The sequence below is a fragment of the Diabrotica undecimpunctata genome, chromosome 2, assembly GCF_040954645.1.
Source record: "Diabrotica undecimpunctata isolate CICGRU chromosome 2, icDiaUnde3, whole genome shotgun sequence".
NCBI classification, from domain to species: domain Eukaryota; kingdom Metazoa; phylum Arthropoda; class Insecta; order Coleoptera; family Chrysomelidae; genus Diabrotica; species Diabrotica undecimpunctata.
In genome coordinates this window covers 147,251,501-147,266,813 of record NC_092804.1, presented here as the reverse complement: position 1 = coordinate 147,266,813, position 15,313 = coordinate 147,251,501, and the positions used below count along the sequence as shown (strand labels likewise).

The following is a 15,313-nucleotide window of genomic DNA, read 5'->3' as shown; positions in this document are numbered from 1 at the left end:
TCTTTGTTATTTGCTTTTATTCTTATCAATAAATTAGCCAGTACATTTGTTTTTTTAAACTGCAGGGTCACTGTCGTGAGTCTTAGAGTGTGTGTCCGATTATGCTCATGCCCTATTACATTCAATCGTTCGGTATGAGCTATAAAGAAGTCTATATTTTATTTATATTTTTGTATGTGGTCAAATGATGAATACAGAGCGTTATTGAAAGAAATCAGAAAACAGTGCCGCAAAGATAAAGCTGAATACATATCTCAAATATGCAGAGAGATAGAGGAACATGGCTGTCGAAATGAACCGAGAGATTTATTTCAGAAGATCAAACTAATAGATAAGGAAGGTAATCTAAAGACCGATACTGACGAAATCTTGGAAATATAGCGAAACTACTGTGGCGAGCTATACTTATAGAAATAACGAGGTACCAGCAGAAAATCAGTGGCCCTCTGACTACCCTAAAGAATCTACTGTCGGTGAAATCAAAGATGCAATTAAATCGCTAAAGACAAATAAATCCCCAGGCATTGATTCAATACCAAGTGAAATACTACAGTTCCTAGGTAACAAAGAATTACATATCATCCATTCTATCTGTGTGGCTGTTTGGAATTCAGGAAAATGGCCATCTGATTGGCGTACCTTAATTTATATCCCGCTACACAAAAAATGAACTACTACTAGACGTGAAAACTACCGCACACTGTAACTAATAACATATGCTAGTAAAATCTTGTTGCATATCATCAAAAACAGATTAAAAGCCTATCTACATTTTCTAAAGGGTAAAGGTATACGGGAACAAATCCTGAACCTAACACAACTCATTGAAAAGTCTAGAGAATTTCAATTGCCTATGATGATATGCTTCGATGACTATTAAAAGGCATTTGATTGTGTAAGCTGGATAATTCTGTGGTCTATTTTAATAGAAATGGTGCACACCAATGCACCTGGTGACATTTATTAAAAATCTGTACCAGTCCAATATAGCAACAGTACGACTAGATCAGAAGTTCTCAAACCAATTCAAGACCGAGAGATGTGTTAGATAAGGATGCATGACTTGATTAGGCAATAACCAGTAGGCCAGGCCAAAAAAAAGCAAAAAAAAATTTTAGGGAAATCTTAAACGCGTTATTTAAAAAAAGTTGTATATGGTCATCCTGATACTGTGTACCAAACATGGCGTGAAATAAATTATTTTTGACCAGGCTCCTGAGGCTTCAAAAAAATTTATTTTTGTTGCTTTATTTTTGGACTGGCTAGTGTCTAAAATATTAATATAGATGCTATTTTCTCGTGAATTATACAAATCCAATCACCGGGATAAAAAATTCAATCATGGTGTTTTCTTTTTAATCAGCCCAAAATCTTGATTGACCCGAAATTTTGAGTGACGATTTGAACTTTTGAAGGTAATTGCACAACATTAAAGCCACCTCTATATTTCGATTCTGGCCGCATCTGGAAATAAGATGGTTTATTAAACATGAAGCTATTTGTTGTGTTTCTCAGGACGCAACATTTTGAGGCCAGATATACATGTCTTGTTTCTGTAACTTCACGATCTTCTTCTTCCTCCTCTTTATAAGTAATTCTGCTTGTTCGTTGGCTGATTAATACCTCTATGGAAGGTTGTCACTACCTCTTTGAAGTATGAGTCTCTCCGTGACTTTATCATGAATGCCCAAATTATTTGTCCACAGTTGTCTCTTATAATAAATTACACCTGTATTTAACTCAGAGGTAGGAAGCGTTTTCTGAATATTTAAGACTGGAACTAATATTCTTGCTGTAATTTTTTTGCTTTAATTACATTTTGCTTTTTGTTTTTTTTAGCTACTTCTGTTTTTCTTTGGTATAATTCCAATTCAACTTTTTCATCCTGTTTTTGCGTTCTTCTAAAGTATCAGGTGATTTTGTTTTAGTATTTAGTCACACTTTTGACAAGTATCTTTATGTTGTGCATGAAAATGCATACTAAACTTGATGTTAAAAATTTTGGGAAACATAAACAGCGAGGGAGGTTTTCTAAAGTCTTTTGTGACATGTTTAAAGTTGGTAAGAGTTATTTTCTTTTTATGTTATCTCGTTGGGAATAATGGTATTCGAATGCTGGGAAGAGTTCAATGAAGCCACATAAATACTGCTCGTCTTTAATATTTGTTTTATTGTGGGGTGCTGAGTAAGCTTTTTTAATGTTTTAACAAAATTTGTCATTTATGTTACTTTAGCTCACTTATGTTATCACTTTTCAAAATCAGTATTTTTATAGATTTATAAGCCCATTTTTAATTGGGTACGTATTATGTAATATTTGTTTTTAGATATAAATAAACTATATCTTTTTAGTAATTTTACGTTTATTTAGTGTTCGGTTATACTTCCTTATTTAATCAGTAATAATATATGCCTATATCATCTATGTTACGATCGTATTATTAAAAAAACAAACAAAAATTATTATAAAACCTCACTGCTAATCTATATTTGTGGTCTCCTAATAAACTAATTTTGCCTATCACCAAATTTAACAAGAAAGAAAAAACATTTTTTTTTTATTTTTTCTGGTTTAACATTGCATTTAACATCCAAGATAACCTAGTTATCTTGGAATTACCCGTAAATCGTCTATTGTATATCAACAGAGTTGATTTCTTAACTATATGCTTAAAATTATTATTAACAGATGTAGATGGAGTTCCATTAATGTGAACTATATTATTTGATTGGGACAATCTACAATTTGAATTTATTAACTGAGGTTCATGTAGACTTTATCTGCAGAAAAGTTTGTTGTGGAATTCAAAGGACCTCATCTTCTATTTTATATACAGTGTGAAAAAGCCAAATGGAATAAATTCATTATTTAGGTTACTGTACATATTTATAAAAAATCCCGAAACACGTCAAATTTAAATTATAACTTGACATTCTTTAACGTGAAAATGCAACCTCTACCTTCAACCCCCTTAGAATGACAGGTACAACCTCCAATTTTTAAAATAGGAAGTATATTCTTGTGATATATCGTTTAAAAGGTCTTTTCATTCTCCATTCAAAAATGTTGTCGGTTTCAAGTTTATTAAGATTAATTAAGATAAAATAAATTAAAATCATGTGGTTACCGAAATTCGCTAAAATATACTCAAAACTTATTTCCCGTTTAAGTCTTGATAATGAGAAAGTGAACAAAAACCATAGCAATGTGGTTTTTAGATGGTAACCATTAAAAAACTTTAAGGAATTTCCTTGGCAACGTTATTTTAACACGCATTAGTAAATTGTTTTATTTAAGTTGTCAGTATTTTAATTTAAGTAAAAAGTTCGTTCAATTCAATTCTCAAAAATGGTTAGATTAACGGAAATGCATAAAATAACAGTTTTACAAATGATTGGTTACGGAGATAACACCCGAACACAATAGGAAGTAACTCGTCTATTTCATGAGAAATTTCCTAATTTACCGCCTATATCCCAAGGAACAATAAGTAAAATAGAGAAGCAGTTTCGCGAGTTTGGTCATGTAAGGCAGATAAAAAAAGCAGCTGCCAATGCACTGAGTGATGAAATCAAATTAGATGTGTTGCTTGAGTTTCAGGAAAAATCCACATACATCGAGTAGACAGGCATCTACTACATTCAATGCTAGCCATACATCGATAGTAAACATATTAAAAGAAAATAAATTGCATCCCTATAAGATGATACCTACTCAGGAGCTCATGAAAGACGATTTTGATAGGAGAACTTTTTTTTGTAAGCAAATGATGGACATGTTGGATAACAATATTATCCAATTAGAAGACGTTATGTTTTCTGATGAGTGTACTTTTTCACTTAACGGTCATGCTAATCGGCAAAATTGCCGCTACTGGGCCACGGAAAATCCTCACTGGATGAGAGAAGAACACACTCAATACCCTCTAAAGGTTAATGTTTGGGCAGGGGTTTTAGGGAACAATATCATTGGTCCCTTTTTCATTAAGGGCAACTTGAATGGCAACAATTATTTGGCACTACTTCAAAATGATGTCATTCCAACGTTGGCAAATTTATATCCTGATCCAGGAAACCCTCAAGTTTCAGCGAATACGATATGGTTTCAGCAGGATGGAGCACCACCACATTACCAACTTAATGTCCGGCAGTAAAGGCGAGGATCGATTGAATAGCCAGCGCGATCACCTAATCTTACATTATTAGATTTCTTTTTATGGGTATATGTGAAGAGCCATGTTTACAAAACTAAACCTTCTGATTTAAATTACTTAAAAGAACGAATAACGCTTGCGATTAGGTCGATCACGCCTGTTATGTTAAATAATGTTAGAAGACAGTTTTATTTGAGATTAGGATGTTGCCAAGACGTTCGCGGTGAACATTTTGAACATCTACTTCATTAACATTCATAGTTCTTTTTCGTGTTCTACATTTTATTACGTTTTGCATTACATTTTAGTTTTTGATTGTATTGTAGCGAATTTCGGTAACCACATGATTTTAATTTATTTTATCTTAATTAATCTTAATAAACTTGAAAGCGACAACATTTTTGAATGGAGAATGAAAAGACCTTTTAAACGATATATCACAAGCCTATACTTCCTATTTTAAAAATTGGAGGTTGTACCTGTCATTCTAAGGGGGTTGAAGGTAGGGGTTACATTTTCACGTTAAAGAATGTCAAGTTATAATTTAAATTTGACGTGTTTCGGGATTTTTCATAAGTATGTACAGTAACCTAAATAATGAATTTATTCCATTTGGCTTTTACACACTGTATAAATAACTAAAAAGCACCTAATGGACAAAAAAACTAGAAACAAATTACCAAAAAAAAAGTTATATATTAGAGATCAGTCCTAAAAATGAGTAAAAATTGTAAGACTGGCGAATGGATTTAGTGTCCGCAGTGATATAAACCCAAACAAACAAACAACATATAGACTTGTCGTTTGAACGATTTGTTTTCGTTATTCTTCCCGCAGTTTTAGCTGCAGAAACGTAACTCTACTAACCTAAACTTGTTTAACAATACATTTAATTGATTTCCCCCTGTAAATTATTTTAGTACGATTGAAATTTTCATATTTTGTTTATTTTGCTACCCTGTATTTATACCCCTGAATACCCCTGAATTATACAAAATATATTCAATATAATGATTTATAATGGGTGTTCGGATTTCTACGTTACTTATTGTATTTGCATAACAAATTATGTATATTTCTAAAAACATTTCGTATGACAGATTTTAAAATAGATTAACATTGCCATACCCTAAATGCGTCGTTGTAAATGTTAAAACAAGTGAAATAGAACAATTATTGTATTAAATGAAATACAATTGTAAATAAATAAAATTGTAACTAGGCAAATTACTCTGGTGTAAAGTAATGGTTAATGAACCAAATTAGAGATATTGTGTTATTCACATGTGATGATGTGTTTTAAAATGGTTAATTTAACGAAAATAAGTTGAAATACTATATTGAAATTTCCCCAAATTCTTTTACCATTAATTGTCACATTTTAGGTCTTTTGTGTATCAATATTTTTCTACTCGTATGCTATGTAAATTCACAATCAATTTCTCAAATACCCTTGCAGGCAAAAAGTGGCTCCCTGAAATATTTCACGAACGTATTAAACATTTAATAATTCATGTAAAGTTAAAAAAACTACACAAAAGTGGTAAATAACCTATTTATTATTCATTTGAAACAAAAATAACAAAGTAAGCTAAAAAAATATACGAAGACGGTTGCGTTTAGATTTAATTTTATTCTCTTACCACTCCCTAACACGTGTTTCTGGGTCTACCCGTCATCAGAGAGAGTTTGTAAGAAGACTCAAACTAAATCAAAACCCACCGACTACTCTGGCAATTATAGGAAAAACAATTACCAAAGTATGCTACTAGAGACCTCTAGTGAGAAAATATGTATATATCGACACATTTAACTTCATATTTCCTCACTAGAGGTCTCTAGTAGCATACTTTGGTAATTGTTTTTCCTATAATTGCCAAAGTAGTCGGTGCGTTTTGATTTAGGTTGAGTCTTCTTACAAACTCTATCTGATGGCGGGTAGACCCAGAAACACGTGTTAGGGAGTGGTAAGAGACTTAAATTAAATCGAAACACAACCGTCTTCGTATATTTATCGTCCTTACTCGACGCAATGAGTACAAGAATGATGGTAATTTATATGGGTAAATTGTTGATGCATAGTGGAATATAAATATTCCCAGCATCGCTCTGAATGGCTTGATTAAGCTTGGGTATACAATTTACTTTAATTGCTATCGACACATTTAACTTAAGCTAAAAAACTTCGGTCACATTATAAGGTACTATAAAAATTATGAACTCTTGCATCTCATAATATAAGAAAAGATCTAAGGTAAACGTCGTCCTCGTAGAAAAAGTACAGCATGACTTAAAAACAGTAAGACGATAATACGTAACATCGGCTTCATCCGCTGCTGCCAATAGAGTCATGATAGCCAATGTAAACAGCTTATAACAACCTAACGTTAAATTAAAGTCACAGGAAAAATAAAAAGAAGCAATGGCGGATATCGCGGCAAGATCCAAACAACCGGCCAGTATAGAAGATAAATGGAATTGTATTAAAAAAGCTATCGTAACCACCACCAAGTTTCTGATCGCTTCCCAAAAGTACAAAAAGAAGAATTGGATGACTGACGAAATATTATCAATGATTGACGACCGCAGATCATTTAAAAACAAAGACCGAACCAAACATCAGCAGATTAATCGACAAATACGAACAGAGTGCCGTAAATCTAAAGAACAGTGGCTGCTAGACCGGTGTGCAAATGGAGGAATTGGTACATAAACTCGTTAAAGAAGTGACAAGTCATAAAAAACCTTGCAGTCTTAACAGTGTTGTGAATGACAATAAATTAATTACTGATCCCAAGGATCTACTTCAACATTGGAGAAACTATACACAGCAACTATACTCAGACAACACTAGAAGAAACTCTGAAAGTGAATATAAAAGTGAACCCTCCCCCAAAATATTAAAGTCAGAAGTTGTAAGAGCAATCAAACAGAGCAAATGGGGAAAAGCACCAGGCCGAGACGACATATACATAGAGGTTCCAACAATGTTGAGTAAAGACAATATAGACGCCTTGGTAGATCTTTTTAATGACATTTATGGGTCCGGTCAAATACCACAGGGTTTGCTTCAGTCAACCTTTATACCAATCCCAAAAAAGCTAAACGCTAATAGTTGCGACCAATTCCGAATGATCAGTCTATTGAGCCATGTCCTAAAACTCTTCTTAAAGATAATTCACACAAGAATATACAACAGATGTGAAAGAGACATTAGCCCCACACAGTTCGGTTTCAGATAAGGATTTGGCACAAGAGAAGCACTTTATAACTTAACTGTCCTACTTCAGAAATGCAGAGATCAGCAAAAAGATGTATTCTTATGCTTTATAGATTACCAGAAAGCGTTCGATTGTGTTAATCATTCAGAATTAGTAAGATTGCTCCAGGAACGTTTGATAGATGAGAATGACCTTAAAATCATAAAGAACCTTTATATGAATCAAATGGCATCTGTGAGAGTAGCACTGGAATCTACATCATATTTCTCAATCAAAAAAGGTGTACTACAGGGTTGTGTTCTGTCACCTCTCCTTTTTAATCTTTACTTTGAAACGATTTTCAATAGAGCCTTCCATGACACTGAAGATGGAATCAAAATCAACGGACAGACTATTAGTAATCTTCGCTATGCTGATGATACAGTCATAATACCTGATAGCCAAGAAGCGCTACAACGAATAATAAATAGAATAAACACTGAAGGAGAACGACTCAGCGTGAAGGTTAATATAGACAAGACGAAGGTAATGGTGGTTAGCAGAACACGAAATATGCAATTAAATATAAGAGTAAACAATACGAACATCCAAAAGGTCCCCAAGTTCAGATATCTCGGTAGTTATATAACTGAAGACCTAGATCCAGACATAGAGATACGTAGCAGGATTGAGCAAGCCAGAACAGCATTTACTAATATGACCTTGCCTTGCTTTAAGCAAGGCAATGCTGACATTACCTTGCTAAGCAACAGCAGCCTTAACCTAACGGTTCGATTTCGCTTTGTAAAATGTCATATTTACTCCCTACTGCTATATGGTGTAGAAACCTGGACCATTAAGGCCAATGTGATGAACCGATTTGAGGCCTTTGAAATGTGGGTATTTAGAAGACTACTTAAAATTCCCTGGACAGATCACACAACAAATGTCGAAGTATTAAACCGAATGGACAGAGAACGAGAATTGCTGCCAATAATAAAAAGAAAAAAAACTGCTTATCTGGGTCATATATATCGAAATTCCAAGTACCAGTTCTTAAAGCTTATTATGGAAGGGAAGATAAAAGGAAAACAGGGCATCGGAAGAAAGAAATACTCATGGCTTAAAAACATAAGGGACTGGACAAACCTCGATGCCTATGCACCCTTTAGCCACACAAGACCGAGAGGAGTATACCAGAATTGTCGCCAACATTCACTAATTGGATAGGGTACCATAAGAAGAAGCCAATATGATATTCAAGTATCAATAAAAAACAGGGAACTATAATAAGAAATAAGCTGCTATTTTAATGATCATGTCCCTTGTTCTCATTTCTAGCAGTGTTGATCGTCAAGTTATTATTCCAGTTTGAACTAAAGACAAGTATTAATATTTGCAATAAATAGACTGCTAATACAACATAGGTATACTTATCTAAGCCTCAGCAATGACAACTGTATCCATTTTACACTTACACAGGTAGTGTTCTTTATAGAACTATTTTAAAAACTAAACATTTTGTTTCAGATAGCAACAATGGCACTAGATTTACTTCATCAAAGCGGTCGCTTTTGTATAAGGCATCTACCAAGAACTCCTTTGAGATTAAGAATAGGACTTCACTCGGGACCATGTTGTGCTGGAGTGGTCGGATTGACAATGCCAAGGTACTGCCTTTTCGGTGATACCGTTAACACTGCCTCAAGAATGGAATCAACAGGTCAGTTAAAAATCATTTTTTAACGCTATTTCAACTGTGAAAAATTAGGGTGATATCGAAAATGTTATACCTTGTAATGAACTATGACTTTATAGAAAATTTAAAGCTTTTTTGGAAATAATTTCTGTCATATTACTTTTTTACTGTCATATTATATATTTGACAGGTGGTCAAATGTTCACGCTATCAAAAACACAAGGTGCCAATATTAAACAAATTTTATGTCGCTCCATAAGTAACTTTTAATTATTTTGAATTGTGGGCCATCGAAAACCCAAATCATATCATGTATAATTAGACGCAAACTCTCTCTACCGCCGTCAAATCGCAAATCTTAAATTTTAGATGTAAGCGTTTGCGAGCGGGTGCTGTTTTTTCCTGTAAATACCTATTGTGAATTTGTCTTCGAAATATTCTCGAATCAACATCATCTAACTTAAATTTTTTCGAAGTTTAATTTTGGTTATGTTTTGTCTCAAATGACAAAACTTCCCCCTTTTCAATATTTTTTGTTTTACAATGTTGATTATCGTTCCCAGACTAATACCAACTGCTTGTGTAACGAGTTTGTATACTTGTGACAGAGGAACTAATGGGTCACCACGCTCCGCTTCTAATTTTATAAAATTTAATACATTATTTACTATTTCACGACTTGTGCGCTTAGAACTTTATGTTTTACTAGCGATTTAAAATCTATATTCAAAATTATTTCACCCACTGTACCAATCTGTAGATCAATTACATTTGCTTCTCGACGTTTAGTCTGCGACTGATCGCTCTGTTACCGAGCGTCAGCACCAATGCGCATCCAAATCTCAAATACAAAGTGAATCCGGTCGTGCTGTACATGCATGTTTCTTACTCGACAAGTGGTTTGTAACTAAACTGAAGTGATACACGTTAACAAAGCAGCGCCATGTAACAATACGCCACGTCGCGTCGCAAGGGTTGTTTTTTAAGACGTCTGAAGCGTATTTATACGACTGTAATAATAAAAGCGCAGAGCAAAAAGCATTACATGGAACAAGTCACATTGTTGTGTATAAAAAATAGGTATTTTTAACAGATGAAAAATTACAGAAAAACTTAGCCTAGTGTGACACTTTTGAGGTATTTAGCTTTAACATGAAAAAATACATACGAAAAATTAAAAATTACCTAACTAACACAATTTATGCTGAATTGTGTTCCTTAACAGATGTTTAAATTTTCCGACGGAAACGACGATGTAAGTGAAGCAAGGAGTCTGGAAGACGCCGTGTCACCAGTTAAGGGTTAATCGCCGCAATACTATAGATTGTCTCAAAGTGACTAGTCTGTACAGGGTAAATGCAAAACATCGATGCCATACTTATTTGCAAACTTGTATTTAAATAAACATCACTTCTTACTACGTAGCCTAATCCATCTTTTGTGTTGAGGGTAGCTTAAGTACTAATGCCCACTAACCACCCTACCTGGCTTCCTTCTGTCAGTGGTTCTTAAACATAAATAATATTTGCTACAACATACTTGGGTTAAATTAAAATAAAATAGAAATTAAGAAATACCTTATATTTATGTGACACAAGCAGATTGTTTTTAATACTACAGTATGTGCTAGCGATACAAACCATTTGTTTGTAGATTTAAATCAAATCGAATAAAATAAAACTAAAATCTAAAGAAACATTTAATTTATTTAGTGTTCCGTTCAAAAGTTTAGTGGGAAAGGACTTTTAAAAACCGCACTGTATATGTTGGCAGTAACAAAACGTATAAATATCCGAAAATAAAACTAATAAATAAGTTGAAAATAAAAGAAGTCATTGTATTTAATTTCGTGTGTAATTATTCGTAATTGTACATCATTATATTTAGTTACTTTTTCTGTCAATCGCTGTCACATTTAATTTCTGCTTCACTATCATCATCATCATTATTATCGTCACTGTCATCACTATCTCTGTTATTTATATTTATAATAATTGTTTCGATATCATCCAACAAATTGTCAATTTCCCACATTTATTTCCTGTTGATATTACGTGGTTTACGTAGTTTTTCCATTTCTCTGGCGTAATGACCTAGTACGCTGCTGTAATTAAATTTCCCATTTTAGCTTATTTAAAATTCGCGTTGCATCCAGATATATACTGTTTCACTTCACTCCAAACCATTTCGATGGTGGTAGTTCACAGTGATAGGGTGGGAGCCTCAGAATCTTCGCATTGTGCTTTTTGGCAATATCTTCTATTATGTACCTGTCATATTTTGCTTTGAAGGCCTTGACTACATCAAGTAACTTGCATTTTAGGTAGTCTTCTTCAAAAAATAGGTCCTTTGACAGAAGCCATTCTTGAATATATTTTTTTTAGTGTTGAACTGTTGAATTTGTTCTGACTTTCTGTTGTGATAGGAGGCATTGTCCATTACCACAACAGTTTTTTCTGGCAAATTTAGCATTAAGTTATTTTCGAACCAATCTTCGAAGGTCGGTCCATCCATTTCATCGTGGTAGTCCTGAGTATTTTTCTTTGCCAAAAACGTGAGCTGTGCTCCATCAACAAATCCACTGGTAGATCCTGCGTGCAATAAAACGAACCGTACACCACGAGCTGTTGGAACTTTTAATCCTGTTGTCAGACCACGAACAAAAGCATCGCGGTGAGATGTAATTGTTTTATCAACCCATTCTTTTTTCACACTGTGCCCAATATATTTACCCATGATTCATCCAAATACACTATGTTGTATCCTTCTTCACGGTATTTACGAATTGCGCGTAAATAACGATGACGCCACAAGATGATTTCTGGTTTTTCAATCAAAATTGAATATCTGCCACGTTTTATAAACACAAAATCCATATCACTCAGCAAGCAATGTAGCGTAGCCCGTGAAAAGTTTTGCAAAGTTTCTTCGACATTTACAACAGCTAATATGGTTGTGGCTAGAAGCATTCGAAATGTGGGTGTACCGACGCATTCTTCGTATATCCTGGACCGAAAATGTTACCAACATAGAGGTACTCCAAAAAATCGGAAAATAAACAGAAATCGTGAGCACAATCAAACAAAGAAAGCTTGAATATCTAGGCCACATATTGAGACACGATAAATACCGTCTACTGCAATTGATTGTCCAGGGAAAAGTAGACAGTAAGCGAGGGCCAGGCAGAAGAAGACACTCGTGGCTCCAAAACCTGCGGGAGTGGTTCGGGCTTACATCGGTTAAACTATTCAGAAGCGCCGCAAACAAGATCAGAATTGCTATGTTGATAGCCAACGTTCGCAACGGACAGGGCAATTGAAGAAGAAGAATATGGTGTTTATTGTTGGTGGTATGTTGTCACGAAAAAATTGATGAACTATTCTACGAATTTGGCCCCTGACACCTTCATCGTACTTGTTGTCACGAGAATTACCAACCTTTCGCTTCCTGAGCCTGCTCTTTGGAGATTGTAATCCAGCAGGTGATGAATATTTCTGTCGTATGCGAGAGTCTTTTCGCAAACACCACCCATTTCTGACACTTTCCTAATTACACTTGATACATAATCGTTATTATCCTGATTAAGATAATAATTAATAATATGTATTAGTATTTCCTCCATTGTGCGTTAAAATTCCACATTCTGTGTCAAATATAACAATAGCCAATAACAGAAAATAACATTAATTGCCAACAGCAAATCACAACAACAGCCACCAACAAATAATAACAATACCAAAACAGTAACAGTACATCCAAGATGGTACAAATAATCGTAACTCGAATATGTTTACGCGCTCCGAAGAACAAATAAAGACTAATTAAGGCCCTGGATCTATCAAGCTTTTAAACATATTCTGTAGAATAATTACTTTAATTGCTTCTTAATTACTGAATAAATTAGAAGAAAGTATTTGCAGTTGATATCAACCAGAATTACAAATTCCTCATACATTATGGTATTAATTAGCACCGCAGGGACATAAATAACATTTTAAATTTGGCAGTTAGTAGAAATTACCGGAAATCTTTTAAACTTTGAAACAAATGTTTATTTAATGCAAATTTTATTATACTACTGCTACTAATAAAAGATATAAGTTGATAAGTTACTATTAGAAACAAATAATGTATAGTATTATGTAAAATTATTAGCAAACGATATTTGTTTATTCCTGGTTTATTCCGTTCATTTTGAAAGATAGACAATAGAGAACGCCATCGCTCACTGCACAAAACTGGCAACGTCTTGGCAAAATTCCCATAAGGTTAGCATTGCATATCTTACCCTGTACAGACTAGTCATTTTGAGACAAAGTATAGATGTTATACGACAATCACTTAAAAGTTTTCACATCGTACGAAATAACATACATTATTTTACTTGCACTTGCGTTTAAATTTTTCTTTATTCAGAAGATAAAAGATTTAATATAAAAAGCGATGTGTTCTTTGGTATTCTAGCGATTTTAAAATTATACACAAAAAGTAAAAAGTTCTTTTGAAATGATCGCATTGCAGCAAATTTTCCGCTTCAGATAAGTAACGTTGAAACTTCGGGCGACGAAAAAATTGCATTAAACTGAATTTGCATATCTGATATTCACTTAGACTATACATTTTAAATTCGTTTAAATAAAAATGGATATAATAAAATAGAAAAATATGGAACACGTTTTATAAACGTCTTTTCTTTTATGTATAAATATTTCACTTTAGAGGCGATATTCTCAAATTAAACAAATATCCAGGAACGTATCACAGAGATATTAAATATACCATCTTAAAATTATATGCTTTAAAATTTGTAACATAATATGTTTCAATGAGTAATAATATAAGACATAGACGAGGTTTGTTACAAAATAATTATTATAATTTTGCTCCAGAGTAAAGTACATTTATTTTATGGAAAATTATTATAGCAATAAGATTATCAAAATTAAAAATTACATTTAAATATGCAATTTTATTAATTTAAGTAAAAAATTAATTTTTTTTTCAATATTTTCATTCTATAAATTAATTTAGATATTTAAGTTTTAAATTATGAACGTCTGTGTGTTTAGATTAAGTAAGACTAGGATAACAATAGTAATTACATAGAAATGAGTGCTTTAATACATTGTCTCTATCTGTCATTCAATACGTTAAATCGGTCTACTAACAAATTCCCGTAATAATCATTTATCATATTTGGTAAAATTTCCTGATATGTTTCTGAAATTCCTACCTCTTCTTCCTCAGTTTCCGGCTCTTTTCCTAATCAAGTCATTTTTGATCCTGTCCCTTCTATTCGTACCCAACATCCACCGTAACATTTTAATTTTAGCTACTTCCATCTACTTTTCCTAAATCTTCTTTAATGGCCACACTTGACCACCATACACCAACGCAGGTCTCACCACATTCTTGTTTATCTTTCCTTTCAGCCCTTCTCCGATTTTTCGATCACAAAGGACCCCGCTTATTCTCTTCTAGTTAAACCAACCAGCCTGTATCCTGTGGACAATTTCTTAATATAGTGTTCCATTTTCTGTTATGTATCAGCCAAGGTATTTAAATTCTCCTACGTTTTTTCTTTTTTCCAAGCAATTTAATATTTTCAACCAGTCCTCTACCTCCTGACCAGATATACTCCGGTTTCGACGTGCTAGATTAGATTAGATTAAGAGAGGTGGCCTTTCGGCCTATTCCACTGCGACCTTTTCAGATCTATTGTGGTCCTCTAGTCCTAGATAATATTCTCTAGCCTGACCCTTTTTATAAAGTCTAGTAGCTTCGAGACTCTACCTTCCATGTAGCTATTTGCCGGTGGATTTTCTTCTCCTAATGCAAAGAACCACACATTTGCCAGACTGTCACACTGACATAAAATGTGCTCTGCTGTTTCTTCTTCGAGGTTACAGAATCTGCACAGGTCATCATCTGATAATCCCATCAGCTTCAAGTGCCTATTCAGCTTACAGTGCCCTGTTAGAAGATCTACTATGACCTTGACTGTTTTCCTGTCTTTGCTTATTAGGTCTGCCGTAAATTTTGGCGAATGTTCTGTAATGAACTGTTTCGCCTGTCTTTGTCCTGGTGAATTCCTCCACCATTTCAGAGATTTGTGAGCTACCCACTTCCTTGTAGCCGTTCTTGTTACTGATTTAGCAACTCCGCAGAAGGGTTCCGGTCCAATGAATGGCAATGATGAGCCTTGTTTGGCCATTTCATCTGCTTTTTCATTGCCCTTATGACCCTCGTGCCCCGGTACC

At 33.8% G+C, this 15,313-nt stretch overlaps 1 protein-coding gene across 1 annotated transcript in view; it reads left to right on the top strand.

The window, feature by feature from the left end:
• Positions 1-15,313, top strand: part of LOC140433947 (retinal guanylyl cyclase 2) — a 518,935-nt gene that overhangs the window by 381,135 nt on the left and 122,487 nt on the right. Inside the window, exon 15 of the mRNA XM_072521918.1 lies at positions 8,885-9,077. Within this exon, the coding sequence (XP_072378019.1) occupies positions 8,885-9,077 (193 nt within the window). The remainder of the gene's footprint in view (positions 1-8,884; positions 9,078-15,313) is intronic.